The sequence below is a fragment of the Microcaecilia unicolor genome, chromosome 6 (assembly GCF_901765095.1).
Source record: "Microcaecilia unicolor chromosome 6, aMicUni1.1, whole genome shotgun sequence".
Classification (NCBI taxonomy): Eukaryota; Metazoa; Chordata; class Amphibia; order Gymnophiona; family Siphonopidae; genus Microcaecilia; species Microcaecilia unicolor.
The window spans coordinates 6,385,067-6,406,979 of NC_044036.1; the positions used below are offsets into that span (position 1 = coordinate 6,385,067).

At 50.1% G+C, this 21,913-nt stretch overlaps 2 protein-coding genes across 4 annotated transcripts in view; one reads left to right on the forward strand and one right to left on the reverse strand.

Moving 5' to 3' along the window:
* Window positions 1–21,913, reverse strand: part of LOC115471613 (aldo-keto reductase family 1 member A1-like) — a 182,259-nt gene that overhangs the window by 99,138 nt on the left and 61,208 nt on the right. The window lies entirely within an intron of this gene.
* The window catches only part of PRDX1 (peroxiredoxin 1), a 91,556-nt gene that overhangs the window by 17,109 nt on the left and 52,534 nt on the right, over window positions 1–21,913 (forward strand). For both annotated transcript variants that reach the window (XM_030205330.1, XM_030205331.1), the window contains exon 2: window positions 17,228–17,337. In XM_030205330.1, coding sequence (XP_030061190.1) covers window positions 17,232–17,337 — 106 coding nt within the window. In that variant the 5' untranslated portion in view covers window positions 17,228–17,231. The remainder of the gene's footprint in view (window positions 1–17,227; window positions 17,338–21,913) is intronic.

Genomic DNA, 21,913 nt, shown 5'->3' on the forward strand with positions numbered 1-21,913 from the left:
GTCCCTGGTATGCGGACTTGATCAGGCTCTCAGTCGACGATCCTCTGCGGCTGCCAGTGGAGCAGGGCCTGTTACATCAGGGTCCCGTGGTGATGGAGGATCCCTCCCCCTTTGGTCTTACGGCCTGGCTATTGAGCGGCAGCGTCTGAGGAAGAAGGGCTTCTCAGACAAGGTCATCGCCACTATGCTGAGAGCGAGGAAGCGCTCTACTTCTACTGCTTACGCCAGGGTTTGGCGTATCCTTGCAGCGTGGTGTGAAGCAGGCTCACTTTCTCCCTTCACTGCTCCAATTTCTTCAGTGTTGGCGTTCCTGCAAGAAGGTCTGGAGAAAGGCCTGTCGCTCAGTTCCCTTAAAGTCCAGGTAGCGGCTCTGGCTTGCTTCAGGGGCCGCCTGAAGGGTGCTTCCCTGGCTTCGCAGCCAGATGTGGTGCGCTTTCTCAAGGGAGTTAATCACCTGCGCCCTCCTCTGCGCACTCAGTGGTGCCTGCGTGGAATCTCAACCTGGTACTAAGAGCATTGCAGAAGCCGCCTTTTGAACCCTTGTCGAGGGCATCTCTGAAAGACCTGACGTTGAAAGCAGTCTTTTTGGTGGCTATCACTTCAGCCAGAAGAGTTTCCGAGCTCCAGGCGCTCTCATGTCGAGAGCCTTTTCTGCAGTTCACTGAGGCAGGAGTGACTATTCGCACAGTGCCTTCCTTCCTGCCCAAGATTGTTTCTCGCTTCCATGTGAATCAGCAGCTCTGTCTCCCTTCCTTTCGTAGGGAGGACTATCCAGAGGAGTACTCTGCTCTTAAATATCTGGATGTGAGACGAGTCATCATCAGATACTTGGAAGTGACCAATGATTTCCGGAAATCGGATCATCTGTTTGGCCTGTTTGCAGGTCCTCGTAAGGGTCTGCAGGCTGCTAAGCCTACAGTGGCAAGATGGGTCAAGGAAGCCATTGCAGCGGCTTATGTGGCCGCGGGGAAGGTGCCGCCTATCCAGCTGAAGGCTCACTCCACGAGAGCTCAGGCGGCCTCGATGGCAGAGGCCGGATCCGTCTCCTTGGAAGAGATATGCAAGGCGGCAACTTGGGCTTCGGCTCATACATTCTCCAAGCATTACCGTTTGACTGTGGCTGCACGGGCGGAGGCCCGGTTTGGAGCTTCAGTGTTGAGGTCAGGGATTTCAATGTCCCGCCCTGGGTGAGTACTGCTTCGGTACATCCCACCAGTCTATGGATTGATCAGCTTGATGATATGGAAGGTAAAATTATGTATAATCATACCTGATAATTTTCTTTCCATTAATCATAGCTGATCAATCCATAGCCCCTCCCAGATATCTGTACTGTTTTTATTCTGGTTGCATTTCAGGTTCAAGTTTAGTCTTCAGTTACTTCAGAAAGACTTCGTGTTCAAGTTTTTTCACTTGGATTCTTCAAGAGTTAAGACGAGTTTGTGTTACAGTGAGCTGCTGCATTCCTCTCCCCTCCGTTTTACGGGGCTGGGTTGAGACTTAAAATTCTGCCGGCACTCCCTCCCGCTTCGTGCGGCTGTAGGGCAGCTTTGTACCCCTCCCGCTTCGGCGGTGTTAGGGTCAGTCAGCTCCTCCCGCGGTTGCGGTTGCAGGATAAGCCAGATCCCCCCGCATCGGCGGGTGTGGTGTCCCTCCCCCGCTCCGCGGGGATGAGCTGGACGGATTCCCCTCCCCCACTTGTGTGGGGATGAGCTGGGTTAATTCCCCTCCCCCGTTTCGGCGGTGGTGAGCTGGGCAGAGTGTCCCTTCGTGGGTGTAATTCTCTAAGTGCTGAGTCCTGCGGATGGAGCTTTGATATCGACATACTGAGGAGTTTCCGGCAGCACATGACCACATATAGGGAGGCAAAAGTTTGCTCTCTATCTCCACCTGCTGGTAGATGGACACAACCCACCAGTCTATGGATTGATCAGCTATGATTAATGGAAAGAAAATTATCAGGTATGATTATACATAATTTTACCTTTATTGTCCCTTTGGGCTATATGGATTTTGACTGCTTTGATGGGGAAAAGCTGTATCAACAAGAGGTTGTAATGGGGATTGGTTACCAGCTCAAATCCCAATCCCTGGACACTTAAATAATTGGTGAAACTTAATGTGAAAAGGCTTAAGGTTTCAAAGGTAAGCATTGATACAAAAAGTTTCAGCTCTACAATGAGCAGTAATAACCCCAATATAGCAGAAATGCCAAAGCAACAGTGTCATAAGTGCCATCCCTCAGCGAGTAATTAATCCATTAGTTCATTGTAAGCTGCTTTGAGGCTGTAAAACTGCGGTATAAGGCGGGGTATAAATGATCTAAATAAATATCCATTGTGACCAGGAAGACATAATTTGTGTTTTAGTATCCCCAATCATTTTGGAAAGTTGATATGTGGTGAGTTAATATAAAAATGGAAAAATTGACCAAAGATTACTGTGTGGTGTTTACATTGCTTTATTGGGAGGTGGATGCAAAATAAGACCAAAAATATGATGCCTCTATCGCTCCATGGTGTGACCTCACCTTGAGTATTTTGTTAAATTGATCACCATATCTGAATAAAGATATAGCAGAATTAGAAAAGGTTCAAAGATGAGCAACCAAAATGATAGAGGGTGGAACTGCTCCCATATGAGGAAAGGCTAAAGAGGACAGGGCTCTTCAGCTTGGAAGAGACAGCTGAGGGGGGATATGATTGAGGTCTACAAAATCCTGAGTGGTGTGGAGCAGGTGGAGGTGAATCAATTTTTCACTCATTCAAAAAGTACAGACCAGGGGACACTGTGAAATTGCATGGAAATACTATTAAAACAGCAGGAAATATTTTTTCACTCAATAGTTAAGCTCTGGACCCTGTTGCCAGAGGGTGTGGTAACAGCAAGCATATCTGGGTTTAAAAAAAGATTTGGATAAATTCCTGGAGGAAAAGTCCATAGTCTGTTCAGGTGGACATGGAGGAAGCCACTGCTTGCCCTGGGATTGGTAGCATGGAATGGTGCTATTAATTGTTTTTCTGCCAGGTACTTGACCTGGATTGGCCACTGCTGGAAGCAGGATACTGTACTAGATTGACCATTGGTCTGACCCAGTATGGCTATTATGTTCTTATGTAATGCTCGTCTTATAGTTTAATATCAAATGTCAAAGTAGAGGCAAACTAGGCTCTGAAACTACTGCCTTAAAGCAGACAGGTTGTCTTAGTGTTGATTATTTATCCAGGATATGGTTTTACTGAGCTAGTGAGAGCCAGTTTCTGCAGAAACTGGCTGAGTTCCATATAGAAATAAAACAACTTAAAAGATAAATGTGGGGCAAACCTAGTGGCTTGGTGGTAGTTCTAGTTACTGCCATTCATAGTAACATACTAACATAGTAGATGACGGCAGAAAAAGACCTGCACGGTCCATCCAGTCTGCCCAACAAGACAACTCATGTGTGCTACTTTGTGTATACCCTACTTTGATTTGTACCTATGCTCTTCAGGGCACAGACTGTATAAGTCTGCCCAGCACTATCCCCGCCTCCCACCACCGGCTCTGGCACTGACCGTATAAGTCTGCCCAGCACTATCCCTGCCTCCCACCACTGGCTCTGGCACAGACTGTATAAGTCTGCCCAGCACTATCCCTGCCTCCCAACCACCAGCCCCGCCTCCCAACCACTGGCTCTGGCACAGACTGTATAAGTCTGTCTAGCACTAGTCCCGCCTCCCAACCACCAGCCCCGCCTCCCACTACCGGCTCTGCTATCCAATCTTGGTTAAGCTCCTGAGGATCCATTCCTTCTGAACAGGATTACTTTATGTTTATCCCACGCATGTTTGAATTCTGTTACCGTTTTCATCTCCACCACCTCCCGCGGGAGGGCATTCCAAGCATCCACCACTCTCTCCGTGAAGAAATACTTCCTGACATTTTTCTTGAGTCTGCCCCCCTTCAATCTCATTTCATGTCCTCTCATTCTACCGCCTTCGTATCTCCGGAAAAAGTTCGTTTGCGGATTAATACCTTTCAAATATTTGAACGTCTGTATCATATCACCCCTGTTTCTCCTTTCCTCCAGAGTATACATATTTAGTTCAGCAAGTCTCTCCTCATACGTCTTGTAACGCAAATCCCATACCATTCTCGTAGCTTTTCTTTGCACCGCTTCGATTCTTTTTACATCCTTAGCAAGATACGGCCTCCAAAACTGAACACAATACTCCAGGTGGGGCCTCACCAACGACTTATACAGGGGCATCAACACTCCCTTTCTTCTGCTGGTCACACCTCTCTCTATACAGCCCAACAACCTTCTAGATACAGCCACCGCCTTGTCACACTGTTTCGTCGCCTTCAAATCCTCAGATACTATCACCCCAAGATCCCTCTCCCCGTCCGTGCCTATCAGACTCTTGCCACCTAACACATACGTCTCCCATGGATTTCTACTCCCTAAGTGCATCACTTTGCATTTCTTGGCATTGAATTTTAATTGCCAGACCTTAGACCATTGTTCTAGCTTCTTCAGATCCTTTTTCATGTTTTCCACTCCCTCCGGGGTGTCCACTCTGTTACAGATCTTAGTATCATCCGCAAATAGGCAAACTTTACCTTCTAACCCTTCGGCAAGGTCACTCACAAATATATTGAACAGAATCGGCCCCAGCACCGATCCTTGAGGCACTCCACTACTCACCTTTCCCTCCGAGCTAACTCCATTCACCACCACCCTCTGGCGCCTGTCCGTCAACCAGTTCCTAATCCAGTTCACCACTTTCGGTCCTATCTTCAGCCCATCCAGTTTATTTAAAAGCCTCCTGTGGGGAACCATGTCAAAAGCTTTGCTGAAATCTAAGTAGATTATGTCCATAGCTCGTCCCTGATTCAATTCTCCTGTCACCCAATCAAAGAACTCAATGAGATTCATTTGGCACGATTTCCCTTTGGTAAAACCATGTTGTCTGGGATCTTGCAACTTATTGGCTTCCAGGAAATTCACTATCCTTTCCTTCAGCATCACTTCCATTACTTTTCCAATAACCGAAGTGAGGCTTACTGGCCTGTAGTTTCCAGCTACTTCCCTATCACCACTTTTGTGAAGAGGGACCACCTCCGCCATTCTCCAATCCCTCGGAACCTCTCCCATCTCCAAGGATTTATTAAACAAATCTTTAAGAGGACCCGCCAGAACCTCTCTGAGCTCCCTTAATATCCTGGGGTGGATCCCGTCCGGTCCCATGGCTTTGTCCACCTTTAGCTTTACAAGTTGTTCATACACGCTCTTCTGTAAATGATGCTGTATCCACTCCATTTTCATTTGTACTTTTTCCAGTCCATCGCGGTCCTGCTCCAGGATTTTCTTCAGTGAAAACAGAACAAAAGTATCTATTTAGCAAATTTGCTTTTTCTTCATCACTATCTACATAGCGTTCGCAGTATCTTTTAGTCTCACAATTCCCTTTTTAGTCATTCTCCTTTTACTAATATACCTGAAGAAATTTTTGTCACCCCTCCTTACATTTCTAGCCATTTGTTCTTCCGCTTGCGCTTTCGCCAGACGTATCTCTCTCTTGGCTTCTTTCAGTTTCCTCCGGTATTCCTTCCCGTGTTCCTGTTCTTGAGTTTTGTGTATTTCTGGAACGCCAACTCTTTAGCCTTTATTTTCTCAGCCACTTGTTTGGAGAACCATATCGGTTTCCTTTTTCTCTTGCTTTTATTTACTTTCCTTACATAAAGGTTTGTGGCCCTATTTATAGCTTCTTTCAGCCTGGACCACTGTCCTTCCACTTCTTGTACTTCCTCCCAGCCCATCAGCTCCTTCCTCAGGTATTCCCCCATTTTAGTAAAGTCAGCACGCTTGAAATCCAGGACTTTGAGTTTTGAGTGGCTGCTCAGTACCTGCTCAGGTATTTCTCTAGGTCAGCTAAATACCCTTGCCCCGAGGTTGGATGAAGGACACACAAGCTTGTGTAAACATCTAGTAGCACTAAAGAAATTCAGTAGTTGTAGTCTTGGTCATTGTACAAGTGATATCCTAGCATTTAGGGCATGTGGCTGCTGGATTTCAGAAACAAGCCCAAATGCTTGGCTCTGGTCTGAGCTGCAGTGATGAGACAATGTGTTTGGATGGATGTCAGACACCCCTAAAGTCTGGGTAACTGTTTAAATGTCTGTTCAAGGTGTGTTGTGTTAATGAGCCTATAGAAAGGGATTTGGGGCAATAGCTTCTAGTTTAATTGCTGGTGCCTTTGGTTGGTAATGAATAGAAACCTTGACACCCCATTTGTTTAACTTGCAGTTATTGGGGTGTGTTGGCATCTGCTGCTTTTGCAATTGTACTGAGCAAAACTTCAATGAACTATCACTTCATATCCTTACTTCCTTGTCACATGCAGCAGATGAATCCTTGAACTAGTGGGTTAAGTCCGCCTACCAGCAGGTGGAGATAGAGATAAACTAAAGGCAGTGATGCCAGACGGCCAGCTCCTTCCTCAGTTAGTATGTCTCGTATCTCAGCAGGTGGTGGTCGGCTTTTTCTCCAGCCCCTGGGCCAGTGGCCAGTTTGAACAGGGGGTGGCGGACTGGGTCCCTGCTGCACCTCAAATTTCCTCTGAACAGGCTTCTGCTGTTCCTTTCCTTCCCTGTTTGTTTCTGCCTCCTCACGTATAAAAAAAAAAAAAAAAAAAAAAAGCATAGAATTTGTTTAAAAGAGAAACGGAGAAGCACAGGGAAGTGTTTTTGCTGAGAGCAGGTTTGTGTTACTGCTGTCCGAGTCCTGTTTTCTTGTCTGGGCTTGCCTCTAAGTGGAGTCTGAGAGTTTTTTTTTTTTTTTTTTATTTGGCTCAGCTGTCAGTTCCCGCGCTTTCCCGGTCCTGGGTTCTTGTTCAGGGGTGGGCGATGGCAGCGGAGGCGGGAAACTGCATTCGGCGCCAGGCCTTTGCAGCGCGGGGTGTACTGATTTGGCGGGACTTGACAGAGCGGTGCTTTACTGCCTGTAGCCTGGAGATTCTTGTGCTATTTTGCGATCGGTCGCGGAGCCAGCTCAGTAGCGGTTTTGGGCAAAGCTTCTCTGCTGGTAGGAGAGTCGGGGGGGGGGGGGGTCAGGCACTGTGGGCAGTGGTGCAGGTGCCATGGCTGCGACCTCCTCTATTGTCGGGGAGGGGTTTTCGCCAGAGTTTATTTTGCTACTCGGGCGTTTTTGTTGAAAAGGGCCTTGCCCCTCCCCCCCCCTCATACAGCTGCGACAGCTTCGGCCTTTGATCCTCTCAGGGGGTCTGGGGGTAACCAAGAGATTTTGGGGTTTTTCCCCAGAGGATTTCTCCTCCCTTAAAAAGCCTAGGCTTTCTTTGGGGTCTGAGGAGGGGTCCTGCATACAGACGCCTGCAGCTTCCTCCGTGGTGGCTCCCTCGGAGCAGACAGGAGTAGAGGGCGTGGAGGACAGTGTCCTCACTGACCAACTGGAGGACTCTTCTGCCTTGAGGATTTTCCATAAGGAGGAGTTGTCCTCCTTTATCTCTCAGGCGCTGGATCCCTGAATATAGAGGACCCTGAGTTTGCGGCGTCTCAGGCGGTCAACCCCAAGATGGCTAGTACCAGACGATCTTCTAAGGCCTTTCCGATCCATGAAGCTATTGAAGAGTTGATTTCGGCCTAGTGGGCAGATCCGGATGGGGGGCTGAAAGTAGCCAGGGCTATGGCCAGGCTGTATCCGGTTTCAGCAGACTGTTTAGAGCAGTTTGCTCTACCTGGGGTGGATGCCCTGGTGACAGCGGTCACTAAGACTACTCTTCCAGTGGAAGGTGGTGTGGCACTTAAGGATATGCCTTTGAGGTGGCCGGTTTGACACTTCAAGCTTCTGTTTGTAGTTATTATGCAGCTAGAGCTTGTCTCAGTTGGCTACATTCTGTCATGGATTCGATGTTGGAGTCTGGTATGCCGGGAACTCCTCAGATGTCGCTGATGGATATTGAGCTGGCGTACTTGGCGGATGCCTTGTATGATTTGGTTCGTGCTTCGGCCAAACTCGTAACCTTGACAGTTTCCTCTCAGCGTCTTCTGTGGCTCCGTCATTGGGCCGCAGATATGGCCTCTTAAGCAACAGCTCATTAAATTGCCTTTCCAAGGCAAATTGCTTTTTGGGGAAGACCTAGAAAAGATTGTTAGATTTGGGGGATTCCAAATCTGAGCGTCTTCCGGAGGATAGACCCAAGTCTACTTCCAGGCAGGGAGCCTCGAGGTCACGTTTCAGAGAGGTGACGGTATCGCCTGGGGCGGTCCAATGCAGCCTTTCAGCGTCCTCGTTTTGGGCAGCGTTCCTTTCGCAACGAGAAGCATCAGGCTGGACCCCCCCTCTTGTCAGGGGGGCTCCTTCTCGGGCCTCCCAATGATGGGGTGCAGGTCCACTCGGGAGGAGAGCAGATCGGTGGTCGGCTTTCTCTGTTTCTTCCAGAGTGGGCCAGAATTACTTCGGACCAGTGGGTCCTCGATGTGGTGCAAGAAGGTTACAAGCTAGAATTCTTATCTCCCATCACAGACTTTTTTTTCTGGAGTCCCGCTGTGATCGCGGGCCAGGAGGACAGCAGTTCTGCAGTGTTTGCGAGACCTGCTAGGGATAGGGGCTATTATTCCTGTTCCTCCTCTCAAAAAGCGCACAGATCGGTACTCCCATTCCTGTTCCTCCTCTCAAAAGGCGCACAGGTTGGTACTCCATCTTCTTTGTGGTTCCAAAGAAGGGAGGGGGTTTTCGGCCTTTTCTCTATCTCAAAAGTAAACCAGTTTTTGCGGGTTCGTCACTTGCGCATGGAGACATAAAGGGCAGTTATTGCTGCTGTTCAACCAGGCGCGTTTTTGACGGTTCTCGATTTGAGGGAAGCTTAACCTGCACGTTCCCATTTGGCAGCCCCATCAGAGATTTCTCTGATTTGCGGTGCTGGGTCAGCATTTCAGTTTCGGGCCCTTCCTTTTGGAATGGCCACTGCCCCATGCACTTTTTCCAAGGTCATGGTGGTGGTGGTGGCGGCATTCCTGCGGAAGGAGGGGAATCAAGTGCATCCGTATCTCGACGACTGGCTGATTCAGGCAACGACAGCAGAGGAGAGTCGAGTGGTCACCGACTGAGTGGTTGCGGTGTTGCAATCCTTAGGTTGGGTGGTCAATATGGACAAGTCATCTGGTTCCTACTCAGTCTGGAGTATCTTGGAGTGCAATACGAAACAGGGGAAGGTGTTTCTCCCCGAGGGGCGCAGGATCAAATTGCTTTCTCAGGTACGGACCTTATTGAGTCGTCGCGCTCCCAGAGCGTGGGACTATGTTCAGCTCCTCGGTTCCATGACGGCGACCTTGGAGGTCATTCCATTGGTCAAGGGCTCACATGCTGCCTCTTCAGAATGTCCTTTTGAGCAGATGTTTCCTTTTTAGCAGATGGTCGCCGACGTCGCTGGATTATCAACTACGCCTTCCTTGGTCGGGCCAGAGACACTCGTGTGGTGTCTCCGGTCAGCCAGTTTGCAGACTGGTGTTTCTCTGGTGTCTCCCAATTGTGTGACAGATGCCAGCCTTGCAGGCTGGGGAGCCCATTGTCTTCCATCGAGTAGCCTAGGGATCGTGGACCCCTCTTGAAGCGACTTGGCCGATAAATCGTCTGGCGTTGCGAGCAGTCATGAATGCGCTGCGGAGTTTTGTCAGGACCTTGTGCAGGCGGTTCGTGTATTATTTGACAACACCACAACGGTGGCCTACATCAATCGGCAGGGGGGCACTCGCAGTCTTCCCTTGGCAGTGGAAGCGTTTTGTCTTCTAGTATGGGCGGAAGCGCATGTTCAGAGTGTCAGCAGGTCACATTGCGGGTCAAGGCAATGTTCAAGCGGATTTTCTCAGCTGGACTCTTTTGAACGCAGCGGAATGGACACTGTTGACTCGGCTTTTTGGCTGATCTGTCAACATTGGGGAAGACCAGTAATGGATCTCATGGCCATGGCTTGCAATGCCAGAGTTCCCCCAGTTCTTCAGCCAGGATCCGCAGGATTGGACGCTCTTCTCCAGCCATGGCTGGAACAGTTACTGTGTTTTTCCTCCGTGGTCTCTGATAGGGAGAGTTCTTTGCCGCATCAGGGGCCGGTCGTTCTAGTGGCCCCAGACTGGTTGAGGTATGCAGATCTCGTTTGAGCGCGCTCAGAGCTACCATTGTGACTTCTGCTAACTCCCGATCTGCTGCATCAAGGGCCAGTTCAGATGGAAAATCCCTCCCTCTTTGGTCTTACGGGCCTGGCTATTGAGAGGCGGCAGTTGAGGAAGAAGGGATTTTCAGGACCAGTCATTGCCATTCTTTTGGGGGCACGGAAGCAGTCTACTTCAGCAGCCTGTGCACGAGTGTGGAAAGCTTTCTCGGCGTGGTGTGCTTTGTGTGCTGAATCGCCTTTTCGGGTGGACATTCTGGTTATTCTGGAGTTCCTTCAGGATGGTCTTCAAAAGGGATTGGCATGTAATTCCCTTCGAGTGCAGGTGGCCGCGCTAGCTTGTTTTAGGGGCAAACTGGACGGTTCCTCTTTAGCAGCTCACTCTGATGTGGTCTGTTTCCTATGCGGGGCTCTTCGGCCTCTGCCTCCTCTGCAGCAGCCATGTATGGTGTGGCATTTGAATGTGGTACTGCGAGCCCTCCAAGCCCCACCGTTTGAGCCATTGAATAAGGTTTCTGAGAAGGATCTACCACTTAAGACTGTTTTTGGTGGCCATTGCTTCGGCTAGGAGGATTTCTGAAATTCAGGCTTTGTCTTGCAGAGATCCTTTTTTGCAGTTTTCTGAAGCAGGGTTGTCGATCCGGACGGTGCTGTCGTTTCTACCTAAAGTGGTTTCGGCTTTTCATGTCAATCAGGCGGTTTATCTTCCGTCTTTTTGAAGAGAGGATTATCTGGGGCAGTTTGCCTCTCTACTTGCCCAGTAGACGTGCGGAGAGCCTTGTTTCGGTACTTGCAGATCTGAGTTTCGACATTCGTATCATCTTTGTGCTCTTGTCGGGATCGAAAAGAGGTGAGGCGGCTTCTAAGGCTGCCATTGCTCACTGGATTAGGGAAGCCATTGTAGCGGCATATCTGCTACAAGGGCAGGCGTCTCCAGTGGCCCTGAAGGCGCATTCTACTCGGGCACAGGTGGCTTCTTGGGCGGAAGTGTTGGCCTTATCTCTGGAAGAGATTTGTCGGTAAGCTACTTGGGCGTCCTGTCATACTTTTGCGAAGCATTACAGGCACGTCTGCTCGGGAGGATGCGAGTTTTGGGGGCGGGAGTGTTGGTGCAGAGAGCGTTGGCTTCCCACCCTATTTAACCAATGCTTTGGTACATCCCACTAGTTCCTGGATTCATCTGCTGCAAGTGACAAGGAAGGTAAAATTGTCTTACCTGATAATTTTTTCTTTCCTTTTAACGCAGCAGACGAATCCAAGATCCCTCCCTAGCTCAGCCAACTTTTTTTTTTTTTTTCATTTTCCACGGTGTGGATATTTTTTCCTTCCGGGTTCTCTTTTGCAGAGTTCAGACAGATATGGGAACGTGGAAAGGATTCTGATTTCTGGATCAAGTTGCAGTTAAAAGTTCTTATTTGGTTCTCTGTTTTTCATAGTGAGGATGATTTCTGGTTATTGGTTTCATATTTTTGGCCTTGGCAAATGTTTACGGATGACATACTAACTGAGGAAGGAGCTGGCCGTCTGGCATCGCTGCCTTTAGTTTATCTCTATCTCCACCTGCTGGTAGGTGGACTTAACCCACTAGTTCCTGGATTCATCTGCTGTGTTAAAGGAAAGAAAATGATCAGGTAAGACATAATTTTACCTTTCAGTTACCACCCAGCAATAGACTGCAAACTTGTGATTTGGCAATTGCTAACTGGTATTCATGGTTGGCCACATAAGCAGAGGACCTTGGTTACTATTATATCTTTGGGGTAGTTTAGAGGACTGAGGTTTGGAAGTAAAATATGTAGAAACATGTTTAGTATGTGCAGTTCAAGACTCTTGTACATAAGGAGTGTTAAGGTGGAACTAAAAAAACAAACAAAAAAAATAGAAACCAAGCCAGTGACTGCAGTAAATATGGATTAGATAAACATGCATGAACTACCTCAATCATGCAGATTTTTCATGCATATTCATGGTAAATACCTTGAAAATCCAACTAGCTTGGGGTCCTCCAGGATAATTTTGGGAGCAACCGCTATAAACAGTACACGTGGAAGGAGCTGAAGATGTGGTATTTTTGAAGCCTGTTCTTATCACACAAGCATTTTCCACAGAATGAAGTGACAAGTTTTTTTCTCTGAGGACAAGCAGTCCATATTCTCACATGTGGGTGACATCATCCACGTTGCCCGATGCAGAAATTAAGCAAGCTAAAACAGCTTTAAGAGCATGTTCAGCATCGCCACTGCACATGAGTGCCTTGCACTGTGAGAGCACAAGACCATCATCCTCTTCATCTGCCTTGAGGAGAGAATGTTTGGCCTGCGCTCCTCACAGCGCCTGATGTGTGAAGTGGATTTTTTAAAAGCATTTTGAGCCTTCCCTTCAGTTTTTTTTCCCCTTTTGTTTTTAACTTTTTTTTCTGCCTGCCTTTATAGTTTTTAATGGTTTCACCTTTTTAAAGTTTATTTTTGACATGCTCAGTATGCGCTCTTCTGCTGCTAGCACTTTTTTTTTTTTTTTCCCACAGTCTCCATCAAGCCGTTTTATTTGGCCATGGCTGTTTTCCCTTCTGTGTCATCGAAGGTTCCCAGTGGCTTTAAGCTCTGTAGCTGGTGCAGTAGGACTACCTCCGGCAAAGACAATCATTCTTGGTGTGTTCAGTGTTTGAGGCTTGACGTACCCTTTCTAGCTGTGTTCTTTGCCTTCGTATGAAGAAAAGAACTCAGGTGGCCAGAGAGGCTTAAAGATAATTTTTGGAGCCCGAGCCTGGTCCTAAACCTCTGCATCGATCCGTATGGCTGAGAGGCCTCACTTAGACACTGGGTTTGGATGTGCATTGGACCCGACCCCGAGGTAACATGGGGATTTGACATTATCCTTGTCAGCACCGAGGAGCATTGATGACATTGGGCGAAAGCCAAGAAGCATTGGCATCAATCCCCCTCTGTGTAATGGCAGGAACTCCAGGGCACTGAGGGATTTGGTCCCCCAGAAGCGTCTGTGCCAGGAGGACTGCTTCCCCTCCATACAGTAGGTGCTGATGTGTGAGTTTCCATGCAGCCAGGACCAGGCACCTGTCTCTTCCCTTTGCAGTTCAGCAAGCTCTCTGAATTGCCACCCCAATGGCATCTCTTGATGAGCATATCTGGGCTATGCTTCCTGAGCTCTTGGGGTTTTTACAACAGTGTGCATTGGCATCTAGGGTGCTGGCATCAGCTATGCCTCTTGCTGCTGCCTGCAAGGCCCCCTCAGCCTGTGGTGAGGGCTCCCACACAGGTGTCATGTGCAGTACTGGGGTCAGTAGCCGCCCTTGTTGGCAATCCCTTGATCTTGGTAGAGGAAGCTTTGTCAAAGTTGAGGATGGACCGGACACATCAATGCCCTTCTTGAGGACATGGCACCTCTGTTTCAACAGTCAAAACCAAGAAGTAGGAGTGGACCAAGAAGTCTTGTCAGCCAAGGGTTGATTGAAGAAACTTTATTGCACCAAATACATATACGTAATCTGACACGGGACCATGTTTTGACGGTTCTGCCGTCTGCTTTAGGGGTCAAAATACTGGGCAAGTTGAAGAGGGGTCCTTACTATATTCTAAAGTGTAGGTACACTTTCTCACTAGCCTCGGCAGGCTCAACTTCAGCACACTCGTTCTTGTCAACAGTGTGCACCCAAGGCCCAGCCAGCTCCCCAGTCAAAGCCAGGGATGAGCTTTTGACTGGCTCCAGCAAAGCATAGCTGCAATAATGGTGACTATCCCAGATGACCTACCAGTCGGGGTGGAGGAGGAGGAGGCTGAAGATTATCTAGGAAAGGTGGCCCCTTTTGACTGGTGGGTTCTTCAGATTATATAGTAATATAGTAGATTGCAGCAGATAAAGACGTGAATGGTCCAGTCAGTCTGCCCAACAAGAAACTCATACGGTATGAAGTGATACATCATATGTATACCTGATCGTGATTTATCCTTGCCATTTTTGAGGCATAGACTGTAGATGTCTGCCCAGCACTGGCCTGTTTCTACAGTTGTTGTCAAAGCCCCCCAAAAGCTCCACTTTAGCCCATTCAAATCTATTCATCCTCCATCTGGGCACAGACCATGGAAGGTCTTCCCAGCAATGGCTTTCCTACTTAATTGCCCCTAAGCTTCGTTGGATCCAATCCTTCTAAACGGGATTCCTTTGTGTTTGTACCACACATTTTTTAATTCAGTTACCGTTTTCATCTCTATCACCTCCTGCAGGAGGGCATTCCCGGTGTCTACTACTCTCTGTGAGAAAAAAAATACTTCTACCACTTTCCTGTTGTCTCGGTTATGCTCTGAATTTATATCAGACCACCAAATTACCCACTAAGATCATCTCGCTTCAGCTCTTTGCACAAGCAGGTGCTTGCAGAGGAACTCTCTCCCTTTCTAAAGACTCGTGTGGTCAAGCCCTTTCCCTCAGGGGAAGAAGAGAAGGGGTTCTATTCCAAGTACTTGTGCCAAAGAAAACGAAGGGGGGGGGGAGGGAGATGAATTCCCATCCTTAGGGCCCTGAACAAATTCCTGATAAAAGAAAAGTTCAGGATGGTGCCCATCTCCCCATGATTCATGAAAACAATTGGTTATGCTCTCTGGACTTAAAAGAATGCTTTCACTCGCATCTCGATACTTCAAAGTCACAGGAAGTATCTTTGATTTTGGCTGGGGACACGCTACTTCCAGTACTGTTGCCTTTTGGCTTCTCTTCTGCTTCCAGGGTTTTCACCAAGTGCCTTGCAGTAGTTGTAGCATCGCTATGCGGCCTTGGGAGTCCATGTGTTCCCTTTTCTGGACGTTTGGCTGATGAAGAGCACATCGCAGGGCAGCACTCAGAAGTCCATATGGAAAACTATTTGGGTGTTGGAGCTATTAGGGTTTGTTTTAAACTATTCCAAGTCTTCTCATCCTGTTCAGCAACTGGAGTTCATCAGAGCACTGCTAGACACACAGGTGCAGGCTTTTCTCCCTGTGCTGATGGTGGATCCCTGTCAGATCTGAGGCAGACAGCAGGTCACAGCTCAGAAGTTGTTGAGATTTAGGCCACATGGCCTCCATGTCACGCCCATGGCATGTCTTCATATATGAACTGACCAGTGGACCCTAACCTCCTAGTAGTGCCAAGCCCCTGGGAACCTAGCGTATGTCATCCAAGTAACAACAGAGTTGGTTCAGTCTCTACTTTGGTGGTCAATTTGGTCCAGTTTGACTGTGGGCCTTCCAAATTCCTTAGCCCCAGAAGGTGCTAATGGCAGATGCATCCCGCCTGAGGTGGGGAGATAATGTGAATGGGCTTCACACTCAGGGCACATGGTCAGATCAGGAATTGGATCTTCAGGTCATTTTCCTGGAGCCACAGGCAATCTGGAACATTAAAGTCTTTCAGAGATTGGCTGTCCAACCAAATTGTACTTGTTCAACAGCCAGTCAAGTTGCAATGTACTGTACCAACAATCTGGGAACTACTGGATCATACCTGCTGTGTCAGGAGGTCATCTGGATGTGGTAGTGGGCTGCCCGCTCAGTGGATCTCTTTGCCACGCAACTCAATCTGTTCCTCAGTTCTGTGCCAGGCCTACGGAAGACTAGCGTTGGATACCTTCTTCCTTCATTGGGGGACAGGCCTTCTGTATGTGTATCCTCCCATACCTCCGTGGGGAAGACTTTTGCTGAAATTCCAAGCAAGACCTGGGGGACCATGATCCTGATCGCTGCATAGTGGCCCAGGCTGTATGTAATTCTGGAATTTGTTGCCAGAGAATGTGGTAAAGGCGTTTAGCTTAGCGGGGTTTAATAAAGGTTTGGACGGCTTCTTAAAAGGAAAAGTCCATAGACAATTATTAAAATGGACTTGGGGGAAATCCACTGCTTATTTCTGGGATAAGTGGCATAAAAGTTCGTTTTTTTTGTTTGGGGGGGGGTGGGGGGGGGGGGGGGGGGGGGGGGGGGGGGGGGGGGAGGGGGGGGGGGGGGTGGGGGGGGGAGGGGGGGGGGGGGGGGGGGGGGGGGGGTGGGTGGGGGGGGGGGGGGGGGGGGGGGCAGGGGAGGGGGGGGGGGGGGGGCCGAGGGGGGGGGGGCAATCGAGCCTTCGCCAGGTATAGTGTGACTGTGCATTGACCAATGTTGAAACAGGATGCTGGGCCTTGAGTGGACCGGTGGTCTGATCCCGTTATGGCAATACTTGTATAGCTATATCTGGTTCCCTGCTTCGGAGTTGTTCGCTGAAGAACCGTGGAGTATTTTTTCCAACCCTCATTAAGCAGAATGCAGGATCTCTTCTGCATCCCAACCGCCAGTCTCTGGCCCTCACAACCAGGTTGTTGAGAGTTTATTTGCTTCCTTGCATCTTCCGAGGGTGTCTCCAATGTCTTGCTAGCTTCTAGGAAAGATTCCACTAAGAGGTGTTTGCTATTCCAATGGATTAGGTTTACTGTCTAGTGTGAGGGCAAGACCCTAAGTCCTCTTTCTTGCCCTACCAATTCCTAAGGGTTTACGTAGCTGAATGTGAAGCTGCATTCCCACAGGGCATTACTGTGACACTCCTGCTGCTAATTAGGTGGCTAGTGCAGTTCCACATACAGTCTTGAAGCTAGGATAATGTGTGTACGTAATCCAGTGGTCTTGTGTTTGCAAAAGTGACTTTTAGCACCATTAAGGGCACTTTGTGGATTATTAGCCTTTATAATCTCATTTGGAATACTGCCCGAAGGTCAAAGTTAAAATTCAGGTTGTATGCTGGAGATTTCTCAACACTGCAGTTTGGACATCTGAACTGCAGAAATGTGACTTGCTCTCCGTAGTGAGAAATAGGTGCAGTACAAAGGATGCAGAACAAATCCTAAGGGTGTTTAGCACTGGTTTGTCTGTAGGTAGGACCTTTTTGTGCAAAATGTGCACAACTTTCTTAAAGTATTTTGTACAGTTTGTCTAGTTTATGACAGTTTTGTCCACGCTTAGCTAGAGATTTAGTGCTTTGTGTTTACATCTGTTTGACTGTGGGCATTAAATATATATAGTAATTGTGACAGTCCTCTTTTGTTACAGGAAAATGTCTTCAGGAAATGCACACATTGGCAAACCTGCCCCTGATTTCCAAGCCACAGCTGTTATGCCTGATGGGCAATTCAAAGAAATCAAGCTCTCTGATTATAGGGGTAAGTTCAGCTTTGACTGGTCTCATTGTTGTGGTAAGGGCACAGTCTAGCTCTTGCTGTGCAACTTGAGTCCCTGCAGGAAGTAATGGAGCTAGCAGCCTACACGTCCCTGCTGTACCAGTCACTCTGCAAAGGAGGAAAGCAGCACTACTTCAGAGGCTCCCTTTCTCTAGTGAGTGTAGCAGGTTTCCCCCCCCCCCCCCCCCCCCCCCCCCCAAGGACAAGCAAGGCTGTAATTATCCACACAAGTGGGTTGACTTATGTTCATCAGCCTGGGAACCGGCATAATAAAAAAAAAAAAAAAAAGCAAAACATGTTCATATCATCAAGCTGATCAATCCATAGACTGGTGGGTTGTGTCCATCTACCAGCAGGTGGAGATAGAGAGCAAACTTTGCCTCCCTGTATGTGGTCATGTGCTGCCGGAAACCTCCTCAGTAGTTCTCTATCTCAGCAGGTGGTGGTCACACACAGCAGCAGCTCTGGCTAGGCCTCCAAGCCTAATTCTTAGGTTTTGTTGAGTGCCTGGGGTTGAGGGCGTCTTCTTGAGCAAGTGCAAACCTGGTGGCGCCAGGTCCCTCCTTTTCTCCCCCCTCCCGCTGGCTCCGTTAAAAAAAAAAAAAAAAATTTGAACGTCCTTAAGGCGTTTATTTCGACGTTTATTTAAACGTTTATTGCAGCTACTCACTGGACACCAGGTCGTTACAGCTCGGAGCGGCAAGCAGGTATTTTTACCTTTTATAGCGGGCAGGGGATTCCCAGATTCTTCTCCTCGTGGCATATGGCGTCGGAGGGGCGAGGGCGCAAAGAGTCGCTCCCCGGATCGCTTGAGCGCTTCTAGAGGGATGCGGGGGTCTTAAAGCCTGATTCGTCCCTTGTTTGGTGACAGTTTCGTGACCGATGAATGTCCCGGTCCTTCCTCCGGCGTGGCGGTTTTTCCCGCCCATAACGCCACCCCGCTCCTCGGCCTCCGCCATCTTGGCCGGCCACGCGGCTCGGACGGCTTCTTCTTGGGCCGCCCTTGAGGTTGGAGACATTCATGCCATGAACGCCCTTAATTTGGGCGATGGCACAAAAGCGGCTAAAGTTAAGCGCCATTTTTTCCCGCGCGGCTCCTTCGCGGAGTGTCGCGCCGGACGCCATTTTGGATGCGCAGCATGTATCTCCCCCGCTCTTGCGAGCGCCGGTTTGAGGTGCGTCTAGGGCTGTTGCCAGGCTGCGGAAGTGCACAGTCTGGGGGGTTTCCTCCCCCGAGTTTGTTTTGCTGCTGCATCAGGCCTTCCTTATGCAAAACGCTGCCCCTGCTCCCTCGTCTGGTAAGAGGTTGAGGTTCCCAGAGGTAAACGCCCTGGGTTGATTCCCAGGCCTTGGAGGACTTTGTCTCCTCCGATGTAGATGAGGGCAGCGTATCTGAGGTCTCCCAACGGTCCTTTGCGGATTCCTTGGAGGAGACGGATCCCCGCTCGGATGGAGCGGATGACCCCTCTGCAGCGCGGCTTTTTAGCTCAGAGGATTTGCCCAACCGTTGATACAGGCCATGGACACTTTGAAGATTCCTCTCCGGAGGACGTCTCTCCCTCAGCCCCTGTTGGCTCTGCCATTATGCTGGGGACGAAGCGCCCGCCTAGAACCTTCCACGTGCATGATGCCATGCCACCTTAATTTCGGCTCAATGGGATGTCCCGGGAAGCGAGCCTTAAAGTGGCTAGGGCTATGTCCCGCCTCTATCCTTTGACTGAAAGTGAACGTGAGGCCTATCTGTGCCTACCGTGGATTCTTTAATCACTGCGGTGACTAAGAAACGGCGTTGCCGGTGGAAGGTGGCACGGCCCTAAAGGACGCCCAAGACAGAAGATTGGAGGCGGCCTTAAGGTCGTCCTTTGAGGCGGCTGCTTTAAGTTTGCAGGCCTCAGTTTGCGGCTCCTATGTGGCCAGGGCGTGCCTGACTATGGTGCAGCGGGCTTCCCCCCGCGATCATTCCTTGAGGGCTGATTGGCCGGCCCTGGAATCGGGCTTAGCCTATTTGGCAGACTTGCTGTATGATGTCTTGAGGGCCTCAGCGAAAGGCATGGCTCAGACAATCTCTGCGCGGCGGTGGCTTTGGCTGAAACATTGGTCTGCTGACCACGCCTCTAAATCCCGCCTGGCTAGATTGCCTTTTAAAAGGCAAGCTGCTCTTTGGGGTCGAGCTGGACAAAATTGTGACCGATCTCGGCACGTCTAAGGGCAAGAAGTTACCAGAGGTCAGGGCTCGGGCTAGTACTCGTCCCGGTACCCTCCAGAGGGACGGTTTCAGGAAGCCCGCGGTACCGCCCGGGCAGGTCGGGTTCCTCTGCCCCCTCTCCTTTAAGAGGAATTTCTCCCCCAAGCAGCATTCCTTTCGCAGAGACCGCCGTCCCGGAGGTGCTCCCTCCGGTCCTCCCCCAGGGTCTCGTACCCAATGACGGGGCCTTGGTCCATGCCCCAGTGCAGATTGGAGGACGGCTGTCCTCGTTTCTGGGCGAGTGGACCACAATAACTTCAGACGCTTGGGTGCGTGGAAGTCATCAGAGACGGCTACAAGCTAGAGTTCTGCCGACCCTTAAGAGACGGGTTTGTACTCTCTCCCTGCAAGTCTCCGGTCAAAGCTGTGGTAGTGCAGCAGACCTTGGACAATCTGATCCGCCTGGGTGCGGGTCGTTCCAAAGTGTGGGCCAGAAAGTCAGCTTGGCAAGGGGCGTTACTCCATTTACTTTGTGGTACCAAAGAAAGGAGGTTTCCGCCCGGCTATCCTCGACCTCAAAGGGGTCAATCGGGCCTGAAAGTGCGGCACTTCGCATGGAGACTCTCCGCTCTGTTATAGCGTGCAGTGAGGCAGGAGAGTTCTTGGCTTCCTTGGACTCAAGGAGCGTACCTGCATATTCCCATCTGGCCTCCTCATCACGCTTTCCTGCGTTTTGCAGTCCTGGGACGACACTTCCAGTTCAGAGCCCCGTCCCGTTCGGGTTGGCTACTGCTCCGCGGACCTTTTCCAAAGTAATGGTGGTCATCGCGGCCTTCCTAACGAAAGGAAGGAGTACAAGTCCATCCTTATCTGGACGACTGGTTGATCCGAGCCCCCTCTTATGCAGAGTGCGGCAAAGCTGTGGACCGGGTAGTTGCTCTTTTGAGCTCCCTGGGATGGAGTCATCAACTGGAGAAGAGCCACTGCGCCCGATTCAGGTCCCTGGAGTACCTGGGAGTTCGATTCGACACCCAAGTGGGCAGAGTGTTCTGCCAGACAATCGGATTGTCAAACTTCAGGCTCAGGTGGACCAGTTCCTAGTACCTCTCCTCTTCGGGCTTGGGACTATGTGCAGCTGTTGGGCTCTATGACGGCCACGATGGAAGTAGTGCCCTGGGCCAGGGCTCATATGAGACCACGTCAACAGTCCTTTGCTGCAGCGCTGGACTCCGATGTCGGAGGATTATGCTGTGCGCCTTCCCTTGGACCCAGCAGTGCGCGCAAGGCCATGAGCTGGTGGATGCAGACAGACAAGTTGTCTGCGGGAAGGCCTCTGGTGACCCCGGAGTGGATTGTCGTCACGACGGACGCCTCTTTGTCGGGCTGGGGAGCCCACTGCTTGGGGAAGGACAGCGCAGGGGGCTCTGGTCTCCTGCAGAGGCAAAGTGGTCTATCAACCTCCGGAACTCAGAGCCATTCGGGTTAGGGCGCTTTTGAGTTCATCCCGGTACTGGTGTTGAAGCCTGTACGGGTCCTGTCGGACAATGCCAGCGGCTGTGGCCTATGTCAACTGCCAGGGAGGGACCAGACGCCCTCTAGCCAGGAGGCTATGAATCTATGCCAGTGGGCGGAAGCGAACCTGGAGCAGCTGTCAGCGGCACACATTGCCGGAGTCATGAATGTCAAGGCGGACTTTCTCAGGTCGCCATACCTTGGAGCCCGGAGAGTGACAGCTATCTTCTCAACGTTCTTGGACATCACGAAGCGCTGGGGCCAGCCGAGCCTAGATCTGATGGCGTCATCGGCCAATTTGCCAAGTGGCCGCGCTTTTTCAGCAGAGGACGGGACCCTCGATCCCTGGAGTAGATGCTCTTCTCCAACAGTGGCCGACACAAGAGCTTCTCTATGGTGTTCCCCGCCCTGGCCCATGTTGGGCAGGGTGCTAGACCGGGTGGCAAAGCATCCCGGCAGGGTAATCCTGGTGGGTCCGGATTGGCCCAGCGTCCCTGGTAATGGCGGACTTGATCAGGCTCTCAGTCGACGATCCTCTGCGCTGCCAGTGGAGCAGGGCCTGTTACATCAGGGTCCCGTGGTGATGGAGGATCCCTCCCCCGTTGGTCTTAACGGCCTGGCTATTGAGCGGCAGGCGTCTGAGAAAGAAGGGTTTCTCAGACAAGGTCATCGCCACTATGCTGAGAGCGAGGAAGCGCTCTACTTCTACTGCTTACCGCAGGGTTGGCGTATCTTTGCTGCGTGGTGTGAAGCAGGCTCACTTTCTCCTTCACTGCTCCAATTTCTTCAGTGTTGGCGTTCCTGCAAGAAGGTCTGGAGAAAGGCCTGTCGCTCAGTTCCCTTAAAGTCCAGGTAGGCGGC